Raw genomic sequence first — 12,920 nt, 5'->3', positions numbered from 1 at the left:
GTTGGCTCTGTCACAAATTGCTCCAAAAAACCATCTCTTACACATTCCACAAATTCCTTTCCTTGGGATCCGTTACCTACCTGATTTTCCCAGTCCACCTGCATACTGAGGTCCCCCATAATTATTGTAATATTGCCTTTTTTATTTGCCTTTTCTATCTCTTGATTTATTTTCTGCCCCACATCATGACTACTGCTGGGGGGCCTGTACATAACTCCCATCAGGGTCTTTTTACCTTTGCGATTCCTCAACTCTACACACAGAGATCCTGTGCCTTCTGATCCTATATCACTTCTTGCTATCGATTTAACTTCATTCCTTATTAACAATGCAACACTGTCCCCTTTGCCCATCTCCCTATCCTTCCAATCAGACACATATCCTTGGATATTTAGATCCCAGCCCTGATCCCCTTGTAGCCACATCTCTGTGATGCCCACAACAATTTCAATGTGTGCAACAAACTCATTTACCTTGTTCTGTATACTGCACGTATTTAGGTACAACACCCTCTGTCCTGCATTGACCATCTCCCTTCTTGTACTTGTCACCTTTTTTGCTCTACCTGAGGTTCGATTCCTGCCACTTTCGATACTCCCTGTTCCATTACATGGTCTGGAAACTTCACTAACCTCTCCTGAGCCCTCAGCTCCATTAACCCACATTTCTACCCTCTCCTTTAACATTCCCTCCACCGCTGATGGTGGAATTTGACTTCAATAAAAAATACCTGGAATTAAGAATCCATTAATGACCATGAAACCATTGTCGATTGTCGGAAAAGCCCACCTGGGTCACTAATGTCCTTTAGGGAAGGAAATCTGCCGTCCTTACCCGGTCTGGCCTACAGGTGATTCCAGAGACACAGCAATGTGGTTGACTCTCAACTGCCCTCCAATGGCAACTAGGGATGGGCAATAAATACTGTAAGAAGTCTCACAATAAATTCTGTCCAGCCAGCGACGCCCGTGTCCCACACATGAATAAAAAAAACTCTAACGAATGCTGATTGGCAGGAAGTGGGACTTCCGCCATCACTGGGAATCAGGCAATCAGATTGGCTGGCAGCTGTCCGGATATTCCATGAACAGCGCTGCAACGGCCAAAGAAGCAGTCCCACCAACTGCCCGGAACCAACAGTCCCACCAACTGCCCAGAACCAACAGTCCCACCAACTGCCCAGAACCAAGAGCCAGGAGCTGGAGGGAAGTGAAGCAGCAGGGATCTGGGATGGGGGAACGGCTACTTGGGGAGTGATTGGAAGGTCTTGAGTGTTGTGAGGGGGTGTTCAGGGTTTCATGGTAAAGATCGGGTGGGTGGTGGTCTGGAGGTCACTGGGCACTAAGGGGAGGGCACTACCAGTCAGAAGGAGGCCTCTGATAGAGGTGCTTTTCCACCCTCCCTCATTCCCACTCCCACATCCCACCCCCAACTCTGCCCAATGGGGCAATTGGATAAGTGTCATCCACAACAACTGGAACGGAAGAACTTGCATTTATATTGCGCCTTTCACATCCTTTGAATATTCCCCAATGCTTCACAACCAATCAGGTACTTTTGAAAGTGCAAAGCTGGCATATTGGAGAAGATTGCAGCAGTCAATTTACGCACAGGAAGCTCCCATTGAAAGCAAGGAGATGAATAACGGGAGGGTGAATTTTACTTGGTGGTTTTTCTGGTTGCCGTTTCATTGCTGGAACTGAAGGATGAAGTTGATTTTCAGAAGCTGCTCCTTGTACACAGGGCTGTGTTCACCTGTGACCCCTGATCAGGTCACCTGCTCCGTGGATGACTCCGGGCTGCTTGATAAGAATTTCAGACTCGCTGAAGTCAGGCTACTTAAATTCCCAATCTGGGGCCTTCCAGTAGTTGCTGCAACTCGGTTACTGATATCAGCCGGTTTTCAGGGTCTGGAACATCCACCCCGTTCCTTCCCTCTGACAACATTGAAAAATAATTCACCAACATCTGCAGCTGCTTCTGGCTTTGATCCAGAGATCCCGGCATAACTGAGATTCCCCATCTGGGTCTTGCTGCCAGGAATTCTATACACTCTATAGACAGTTACATGGGTAAGATGGGTGTAGAGGGATATGGGCCAAACGCAGACAATTGGGACTAGTTTAGGGGCTTAAATAAAAGGGCAGCATGGACAGTTTGGGCTGAAGGGCCTGTTTCCATGCTGTAAACCTCAATGACGCTAGGACTCAATGAATTGTATCCAATCGCTATTATGTCACCAGCATCCAGCAGAGCGATGGTAAGAAGGACCCATCCATTTTTGAGTGGGTGCCATTTCGGCTCCAAGGGTGGGGGGGGGGTGCCCTGCAATGTATTATCCGACCGACAGCCTAAGCCTCACTCAGTTGAGTAAACACCCCTTCCGATTTGCAATCGCTCCCAGTGACTGCTGGCAGACAAGACTCTAAAACTGAGAAACTCCCTCGAGTGCCTTTCAGCTCAACTCCTCATCACAGAATCCCCATCAGTCTCCAAACTAGACTGAGCATGGGAATATTTAAATAAAAATCTAATTGTATGAGAATGGCTGATAGCTTGGGATGTATCTAGGGATTAGTAATTAGAAGTGATTCAACCTACCTTTAGATTTATGGAGCATTTAAATAAGCACTGGTGTGTTAAAATATGACTGCTCAGTAAAGTGTCTGAATCGTGTAGTTTATCTGCAGTCAGTGCACTTCTGGTATATTTTACAAGCATTACATGATGTAGAAACAGGAGGAGGCCATTCAGCCCCTTGAGTCTGTTGCACCATTCAATGACTTGATGGTTTGAGTTATAAGGCCAGTGGGCTGATGAATGGCAAATGGAGTTTAATTTAGATAAATGGGAGGTGATGAATTTCGGTAGATTGAACCAGGGCAGGACTTACTCAGTTAATGGTAGGGCGTTGGGGAGGGTTCTGGAACAAAGAGATCTCGGGGTACATGTTCATAGCTCCTTGGAAGTAGAGTCACAGGTGGACAGAGTGGTGAAGAAGGCATTCAGCATGCTTGGTTTTATCGGTCAGAACATTGAATACAGGAGTTGGGATGTCTTGTTGAAGTTGTACAAGACATTGGTAAGGCCACACTTGGAATACTGTGTGCAATTCTGGTCACCCTGTTATAGAAAGGATATTATTAAACTAGAAAGAGTGCAGAAAAGATTTACTGGGATGCTACCGGGACTTGATGGATTGAGTTAGAAGGAGAGGCTGGATAGACTGGGACTTTTTTCTCTGGAGCGTAGGAGGCTGAGGGGTGATCTTACAGAGGTCTATAAAATAATGAGGGGCAACAGGTCAGCCAGATAGTCAATATCTTTTCCCAAAGGTAGGGGAGTCTAAAACTAGAGGGCATAGGTTTGAGGTGAGAGGGGAGAGATACCAAAAAGTCCAGAAGGGTAATTTTTGTACACAGAGGGTGGTGAGTGTCCGGAACAAGCTGCCAGAGACAGTAGTAGAGTTGGATACAATTCTGTCCTTTAAAATGCGTTTAGACAGTTACACGGGTACGAAGGGTATAGAGGGATATGGGCCAGATGTGGGCCCATTAGCTGAGTGGTTAGTCTCAACACCCCCCCATCCCGTGCTTCTGACATCATCCCTGAGGGACTTGGATGTCATTGTAAAATGTTCACAGAATTGTTGTGGTGGCAATTTTCCCATCGTGTCAGCACTAGCTCTCTGAATAAACAACCCCCGCAGTGCCACTCTCCCGCCTTCTCCCTGTAACCCTGCACATTCTTCCTTTTCAGCTAACACTCTCACCATCTCTGAAATGCATCAATTGAACACACCCACAACACAATCTTGGGCAGCACATTTGGGATATAAAACACTCACTGTGTGTAAGATGGTGGCACAGTGATTAGCACTTCTGCCTGACAACACCAAGGGGACTTAGGTTCGATTCCCAGCTCGGGTCACTGTCTGTGTGGAGTTTGCACGTTCTCCCCGTGTCTGCGTGGGTTTCCTCCGGGTGCTCCGGTTTCCTCCCACAGTCTGAAAAACATGTGGTCAGGTGGATTTGCTAAATAGTGTGGGTTGGGGGGGGTGTGGGGTGGGGTTAGTGTGGGATTATAGGGATAAAGATAAAGATATTTATTACTCCCAGTCAAGGCTTACATTAACACTGTAGTGAAGTTACTGTGAAATTTCCCTAGTCACCGCAGTCCGGCGCTTGTTCAGGTCAATGTACTTAACCAGCACATCTTTCAGACTGTGGGAGGAAACCGGAGCACCCGGAGGAAACCCACACAGACATGGGGAAAATGTGCAGACAGTGACCTGAGCCAGGACTCGAACCTGGGTCCCTGGCGCTGTGAGGTGCTAACCACTGTGCTACTGTGCCGCCCCTAGGGCAGGGGTTGGATCTCGGTAAGCTGCTGTGTTGGGGAGTTGATGCAGACTCAATGGGCAGAATGGCTGCCTGCACTGTAAGGATTCTATTCTATTCAATTCTATTCTATTCAATTTCCTTTTTTTTTTGCTAATTACTTTTAATCTGTGTTCTCTAAATTATTGATCTTTCCCCAGAGAGAACAGTTTCTCCCTATCCACTCTGTCTTCACCCTCGTAATTCTGAACACCTCAACAAATCTCCTTTCTGTCTTCTTTCCTCTAAGGGAAACAATCTCATTGCCTCCTGTATATCTTCAGAAGTGAAGTCTTTATCTCTGCGCCATTCTGATGAATCCTTTCTGCATTCCCTCCAATTTCTAAAACACGGCAGCCAGAACTGCAGGCAGTGCTCCAGCTGAGGCTGATGTGAGTGTAATATCATCTCCTCACTCCGGTACTCCACGCCCATATTAATGGGACTTAATAGGATTGAGGGTTATAGGTCAGCCTAGTAGGTAGGGATATCATTGGTGCAACTTGTGGGCCGAAGGGCCTGTTTGTGCTGTAGTTTTTCTATGTTCTATAAAGCCCAGGATTTTCAAAACATTACCAACCACTCTCTCCACCTGTTCTTCAATGACTTGTGCACAAGAACAGCCAGGTCCCTCTGCCATTTAGTGTTACACCCTTTGGCTGCGATTCTCCCATCACGACCCTCAGCTTTTCTGTCAGATGGGAGATGGGTGTCTGCGGCCTTGAACAGGGCCACAGCGCATGTGGACACTCACCGGTCAGACCACGCGGGAAGGCAGGTACCTGACAGAGTCTCCCAGCCCATCAGGAGTACTCCATTCGGGTGGGGTTCAGACTAGCCCTCCACATTTGGGGAACTAGCAGGAGACCCTGCTGGAATGAAGGGGGTGGGGAAATCGGGGCCCCCAGGGGATTGGGCCCAAGGGGCAAAGTGCCCATGCCTGGGGGGGGGGGGGGGGCACCTTGGCACTGTCCATCGGGCATAGGGCAGTGCCAAGGGGCTGGGGACTATTGTGGGCAGGGCCTAGGGGCAATTGGAGGGAGTGAGGGGGTCCGTCTGCCACTCTGCATGGGGATCGGTTTGGGACGGAGGGAGGGCAGGCTGGGGGGATGGGGGATCAGTGGGGGTGCTGGGGAGGAGGGGAAGAGTAGGAGGGTTGCGGGGTCTCCACTGCTGATGGAGGTGAGCTGGACACCGGGGCGCTCTGGGGCATGGGGGGAGGGTCAGGCCTGCCCCAGGGGGGGCAGTGATTGGGCTGTAGTGGGGAGAACTGGAGGGCAGTAAAGCGGGGGTCCAAGGCTGTCCAGTGATTGGACTGGCCAGCAGACAGGAGCTTATCAGTGGGGGGTCACTGCACGTGCGCAGAGCTCCGGAATTGTCAAACTCCGACGCAAATAGGCCCCACCCCCCTGGGTTTTTAATGAGATTTATAACTGGGACCTCTGCGTTGCACAGAGTGCAGAGATTCGGGTAAGAAGCTGAACCGACAGAACAGTCAAGATTTAGAACAGTTTTCCTGCCAATTCAGCACTTTTGAGAGGCTCGCTCCCTTTATTTCCGTACTGTCTGTCTGTTTTCCATCGACCAAAATCAATCACTTCACATTTCTCTGCATTGAACATTAGCTGCCATTTTATTGCCCATTCCACCCCCCCCGCCTGTGCTGTTTGGGGTTTTACGCTCTCCTCTTCACCATTCACAATGCCTCCAAGTTTTGAATCAGGAATTTGGAAACTACCTCCTATGGACCAAGGTCATTAATCTACATCAGAAAGAGTGAAGGTCCAACCTGTCATAGACACAGGACACACAGGCAAATTGCATTTAGTCCTGTCACTAATTACCTGTAAGTAGAATCAGAGAATCCCAACAGTGCAGAAAGAGGCCATTCAGCCCATCGAGTCTGGACCGACCATAATCCCACCCAGGCCCGATCCCAGGAACTCCACATATTTACCCTGCTAATCCCCCTGACACTAAGGGGTAATTGAGCATGGCCAATCCACCTGACCTGCATATATTTGGACTGAAGGTATTTTGAATTACATTTAAAGTTTGCGATGGCGTGTTTTCCCAAACGCTTGGCTTCTGTGATCCAATTTACTGATAGCTTGCAGCAAATTGGTGTTATTATTAACTTAGAAGGTTAGTTTATTTCACTTTCAAATCCCGATTCTGTGTTGTTGAATGAGTCTTGGGTTATTACAGGGTGGTTCGTACCCAGCTTGGGGGAAATTCCACTCTGTAGGGGTGAGCTATTCTGGTCAAGCTGATCTCCTGCAGTTCCACCTTGGTAATCCATGGATTCATTTGTTCAAATCCCCAGCGCTGTTGTCAGTCTGATTGTGGGGGATTGGTGGGCTTTCACCTCCAACAGGGATTCTGGTTTCATGTCCAGCTTGTGGGTGAGTCTCTCCAGGGTGGCCCCGTTACTTCTGTAAGGTTCTCTTAGTTGGTGCGGCAACATGTAGTCAATCTCCTCCCAAACCTGGACAGTTTTTCTGGATGTGGAGATGCCGGCGTTGGACTGGGGTAAACACAGTAAGAAGTCTCACAACACCAGGTTAAAGTCCAACCAGTTTATTTGATAGTAAAACCCACAAGCTTTTGGAAACGGTGTTCCTTCGTCAGGTGTGTGGAAGATTTTCCTGGAGTCAGATAGTGGGGGTGTCGCCTGAATGGGAGAGGTCTCCCCCCGCCCCCTCTGCCGCTTATCTACATCAAGTAGAGCTGTAGTGGAGCAGGTTGGCTTGTCTGTCCAGAAGCTTTTTAATGTAGTGAGCAGGTTTGTCAGGCCCCCTCACCGTTCTGAGTTTAAGTGGAGATATGGAGTCCAATCTCATTAGGATTTCTCTGCTGTTGAGTCAGGTAACAAGCAGTTCAATGTGGGCTTTATTGATCAGTCATTACAACTCATCCTCACCATCCCTCTCCTTCCCAAAGCACTGCCACATCCTCTGGAACACTCCTATCCCCCACGTGGATACACAGCTTCTGCTTTTATCTCTTGCGGCTCTTTACCTGGGAGATGCACCTCAATCACTCCCTCCTTCTCTGTTCGGGAGCCTCTATTTAAACCTGGAGAGAATGTTTCTACAATCCGCAATTCAGCCAAATCCTCCACTTTTACCTTTCCTCTCTTATCCACTTTCCTCCTCAGGCTCAACTAAGTGGGGCATCTCCCCCACTGCCTGTTTTCCTGCAGTGGGACATCTCTGAGTCCTGTCTAATTTTGGAGAGAAGGTATTACCGACCCAATTTCATGCGTTGTTCTAAATTCCTGGACCTTTTTTAACTCCAAGGGTCTAACATTGACCTTGCTAAACCCAATCAGCTCTCTCGCTTGGCTCCTCAGTTGTGATTGGTTTGATTGTAACCATTAGGGAGTCTAAACATTCCCCAACTCCCTGCACTGTTTCACTTGATTTATTGTTTTTACATGTAAATAATAATGTGAAAATTATTTACACATTAATACAGTGAAAGGTATTGTTTCTTGTGCGCGCTGTACAGGCAAAGCATGCCGTTCATAGAGAAGGAAAGGAGAGAGTGCAGAATGTAGTGTTACAGTCACAGCGAGGGTGTAGACAAAGATCAGCTTACTGCGAGGTAAGTCCATTCAAAAGTCTGATAGTAGCAGGGAAGAACCTGTTCTCGTGTCTTATGTCGTTCCGAGTTCTGCTGCTTCTTGCTGGCCTTTTATCTTCCAGCCAATATCTTTCTGGAGAGGAGATTGATCCCCGCACTGTTAGCTTGGGAACAATTCCTGCCATTCCCGGTCCAGAGACTCGCTCACATTGTGGATGGAGCCAGTGGAGGGGAACCGGAATGAGTTCCTCCCACTCCACCAATCAGGGTCTTGGCTTTCAGGGAGGACTTGGGGGTAGGATTATGTTTCCTGAGCGGCAATGGTCACTCAGTGACACCTATATCTCGGATCAGTACCATGGGCTCGCTTATGTTCCATGGCATGTGTGGGGACATTGTTCCTGAAAGGAAAAATCTCCGGAAGCTCCGTGGCAGTTCATCCGGCTTGGTCACACGTTGGGACATGTGCTCAGGTGGACAGGACGCTGCAGCGAGGATTCCTGCCTGCCTGGCTGCAATCCCCATTGGTCTGTCCTTCAGCGGACAACTCGAATGGAGTCCCTGTTAGACCCACAGCTTTCCCTTTCAGCCTTCAGCATTCAGCCCTGGAGGGTCCTATTTTCTCACAATGGGAACACTCTGAGCTGCCTGGGATTCTCTTTCTGAGCTTGAGGAGGACCTCCTGCCCCCTCCTTTGTGGAAGGCCCTTCCTATCCTACTCCCCCTGCTTATCTTTCCAGTGCTGACGGGGAATGGTCTGGAAAGGGTCTAACTGAGTGTCCAGGCCCGTGGGAGGCCTGTCTGCTGTTACTGCTGCGTCCCTCACTGGGAGAATACAGAGATAGGGAAGGTCAAAGCAATGGAGGGATCTGAACGCAGGAGAGTTTTAAAATTAAGGCACTTGTTAATCACAATCCAATGGAGGTGAGTGTTTACAGGGGGATAGGAAAAAGGGACTTGGTGTGAGTTAGGACACAGTAACAAAGTTCTGGATCAGTTGAATGCAGAACAAGCTCTGAAAGGATTGGTTATTGAATGCCTGTGCTATATTGGATGCAGAGAGAGATGTGAGCAATTTGACTGACTCAAGTCTTAACCATTATCCTCCTTCCTCACTTTTCCAGGAGAAGATCCTGAAACTAGGAGAATGAGGACAGTGAAGAACATTGCCGATCTGCGCCAGAACCTAGAGGAGACCATGTCCAGTCTCCGAGGGACCCAGATAAGCCATAGGTAATCATGTGAAACATCTATTTCAGTGTGTATTTAAAGCCTTCAGACTAATGGTCTTGCCCCGTGTTATCATCTTACTAAAGTCTGGAGATTGGATTTGATTTTGTTCTTTCATGAGATGTGGCTGTCACTGGATAGGCCAGCATTTATTGCCCATTCCCAATTGCCCTTGAGAAGGTGGTGATGAGCTGCCTTCTTGAACTGCTGCACACCCACAATGCTGTTAGGAGAGAGTGCCAGGATTTTGATCCAGTGACAGTGAAGGAACAGTGATATATTTCCAAGTCAGGATGGTCAGAGGCTTGGAGGGGAACCTCCAGGTGGTGGTGTTCCCAGATATCTGCTGCTCTTGTCCTTCTGGGTGGTAGAGGCTGTGGTTTGGAAGGTGCCGCCTAAGGAGCCTTAGTGAGTTATTGCAGTGAATTTTGTATACACAGCTGTCACAGTGTGTCGGTGTTGGAGGGAGTGAGTGTTTAAGGTGGGGGTGGGTGGGTGCCAATCAAAGAGTCTGCGGTAATAAAGATTTGTTTGTGAAAAGGCTTTGTGATTTGCAGCGGGGAATTGGAATAATGTGGAGAATCATTTGGCAAAATCTCTGTGTGTAAGAATGAAACAGACTATATTCGTGATCCTGAGATACAATCTCTCTATGTCCTGTGATAGCTGTAGAATGAGTGTGAGGCTCCCTAAAGGCTGTCTACCTGATTCTTCACATCTCCTTCCCAATGGCCTGGTAGCTAATGTCCTATTGGGTAGCACAATCTTTACTGAACACAGTGAGAGGTTTACTGAGGCTCGATGCTGGTTTTAGCTGGTTAAACTCCAGTGTTAACCAGTACAGGTGAAGGCCATTTTGCCAACTCTACCTGTGCCTGACTCTTTAAGGTGATCTTCCAGCTATCAGTGGGAACAGCTTCTATTAATTCTCTCGCTCACAGTAAACCTCCCCTTCTTTTTCCCTGCTCTGAGAAGAATGATTCCAGTTTCTCCAGTCTCTACAAGTAGCTGGAGCTCCTCATCCCAGCTAACATCCTCCCTGCATCATAGAACCACAGAATCCCCACAGTACAGAAGGAGGCCTAGTTCTGTGTCCAAGGAGTGATCATGTTATGATCTGTCTGGTACATTACAAGGATAAATTTGAGGTTTGGTTTCCTATTACAGGAATATGGACCTCTCTTTGAAAGAACTGGGACACGTGTGATGGGCTGTATGACCATAATTCTCTGGTAAATCACTAATGAGTTCTTTGTTTTGGCAGCACTCTGGAAACAACGTTTGACAGCACTGTCACCACCGAGGTCAATGGGCGGAGCATTGCAGCAGCGACCAGCAGATCATCAGCCATGTCCTGGAGGCTTGGCCAGTCAAGCCCACGACTACAGGCCGGTGATGCGCCATCCCTGGGCACCGGTTACCCTCCCCGCCCCAATTCCAGCCGTTACATTCACCCTGACAGCTCGCGTTACGTGTACACAGCGCCTCTCCGCAGGACGGCAGGGTCAAGAGCTGGCAACGCCTCCCAGCCGGACATCTCCGAGAAAGGGGGTCCTGAGCTCGACATGGCGCCCACTGATGTGGACGTGACCGGTTACATGAGCGACGGTGACTTACTGGGAAAGAACATCAGGACCGATGACATTGGCAGTGGGTAAGTGAGTGTGTACACCTTAACTTTCAATCACTCCTCACTGTGCCACAGGCTGACCGAGAGAAGCTGCCAGTCAGATGTGCCCCCTGAGTCAGAACCACAGGGGTTCAAATCCCACACCAGGTGCCTGAGCACAAAGTCTAACCTGATGCTTCCTGTATGACTGAAGGAGTGCTGCACTGCCAGAAATGCTGTCTTTCGAATAAGTATTGACCGAATGACCCTTCTGCCTTTTCAGGGACGTGTAAAAGATCTCATACCTCTGTCTCAAAGAGCGAGGGAGGTCTCCTCCATGTCCTGGGCAATATTTCTTCCTCAAACAATATCACAAAAATAGATTATCTGATCATTATCACATTGCTGATTGTGGTATCTTGCTGTGCACAAATTGGCTGCTGTTTCTCCTCCATTACGACAGTGACTGGATTTAATCAGCTGTAAAGTGTTTCAGGATATCCTGAGCTTCTGGAAGATGCTATCATTTCCCTGTAATGATCCCACATATTGAGATGAGCTGTGTCAGATATTTTTCAATGGGTCTTTATCAATTCTTCCAGTCTGATCTTTGCTCCTTCCTCGGACGTCAGCAGACCAATGAACGTACGGCTTGCAGGCGATACGTTGACGATGCTCAACAACTGATCCAATGATAGGCTCAATGGCCTCCCTCTGCACTGTAGTGGCTCTATAATTGTAAAAGGGTTCAGGGGTATGGGAGTGGGATAGTGGAAATGTATGATCAGCCATAATCATACTGAATGATGGTACAGGCTTGATGGGCCAAATGGCCTACCCCATTCCTATTTTCTGTATTTCTATGTTGTGAAGCTTTGTAACTGTCTGCTCCGGGGGGTTTAGACATTCCGTTTACAGACCTTAAAGCAGACAGAGTTCTGATGGATTTGGGTGAAACGGGGAAATGGATTTGATACGGAGAGTCTGGCATATTGGATTGAATAGCAGAGCAGAGCTCGAGGGGCTGAATGGCCTTCTCCAGCTCCTGTCCACCCTGCTATAATGATCATAATATCACACATTTCACATGAGTCACAGAAGCAGAGGATTAAACCTGTAAATAAACCATGAAATGATCTTTTGTTCAGAGGCCCATTACTGGCCGGCACTGTTTAACTTGAGGCTTTTCAGTCTCACAGAGAGCACTCTGTTTATTTTGAGATGAGTCAGGGTCGTTTCTCTGCCAATCAAATGTTTGTTTTATCTGACTGGTTCAGAGGTGAAGGTGAGGTTGAGTTCAGCGGTTTGCGAGCTTCTTTGTGAGTGATCGGGCTGGATTTAATGTTCCTCACTCACAGGTTTGAAGGGGGTCGGGTATGTTAGACCCAGGGAATAGTCGCCGTGCTGACCCCAGGCCTGCCTGAAACTTTACGGGGGGACAGGGGAGGTGCCAGGCTTATGAATGATCACTCAGAGCCTCGTGGTGCCGTGGCTGGGATCTTGCCCATGGTGGGTGGAGACCCACGTCTCACATAACAGCTTCAACTCCATGGGCTTTGGTCAAGATATGGGGGATCTCCTCTGGGGGTCAAGTAAACCAAACAGAGGCACCCTCACCCCTCGCCCACTAACCATTACACAGACTTTGGAGAGGGCACTGAAAAGGTTTGTCAGGATGTTGCCTGGTTTGGAGGGTATTTGCTTTGAGGAGAGATTGGACAAACTTGGTTTGTTTTCAATTAGTTTTGAAATGTGTAGACGAAGGCGTGGTGGCTGAATCATAGAATCCCTACTGTGCAGAAGGAGGCCATTTGACCCATTGAGTCTGCACCGAACACAATCCCACCCAGACCCTATTCTAATAACCCTGTGCATTTACCCCAGCTAGTCCCCCTGACACTAAGGGGCATTTAGCATGGCCAACCCACCTAACCCACACATTTTTGGACTGTGGAAGGAAACCAGAGCACCAGGAGGAAACCCACACAGGCACAGGGAGAGTAGCAGACTTCACACTGACAATGACCCACGCCACAAATCGAACGCGTGTCCCTGGCGCTGTGAAGCAGCAGTGCCACTGTGCCATCCCTGAAAGCCTGTTTTTTGTTCTCTTT

General features: G+C 48.4%; 1 protein-coding gene across 2 annotated transcripts in view; it reads left to right on the top strand.

Annotated features, from left to right (window-relative positions):
* nav3 (neuron navigator 3) overlaps positions 1-12,920 on the top strand; it is a 360,827-nt gene that overhangs the window by 175,302 nt on the left and 172,605 nt on the right. For both annotated transcript variants that reach the window (XM_080191445.1, XM_080191444.1), the window contains exons 10-11: positions 9,092-9,200; positions 10,462-10,851. In XM_080191445.1, coding sequence (XP_080047571.1) covers positions 9,092-9,200; positions 10,462-10,851 — 499 coding nt within the window. The remainder of the gene's footprint in view (positions 1-9,091; positions 9,201-10,461; positions 10,852-12,920) is intronic.

This window comes from Carcharhinus amblyrhynchos, chromosome 6, assembly GCF_965287045.1.
Source record: "Carcharhinus amblyrhynchos chromosome 6, sCarAmb.v2.hapA, whole genome shotgun sequence".
Lineage (NCBI taxonomy): Eukaryota > Metazoa > Chordata > Chondrichthyes > Carcharhiniformes > Carcharhinidae > Carcharhinus > Carcharhinus amblyrhynchos.
The sequence above is the reverse complement of the archived record's forward strand: the minus strand, read 5'-3'. Positions and strand labels throughout refer to the sequence as shown.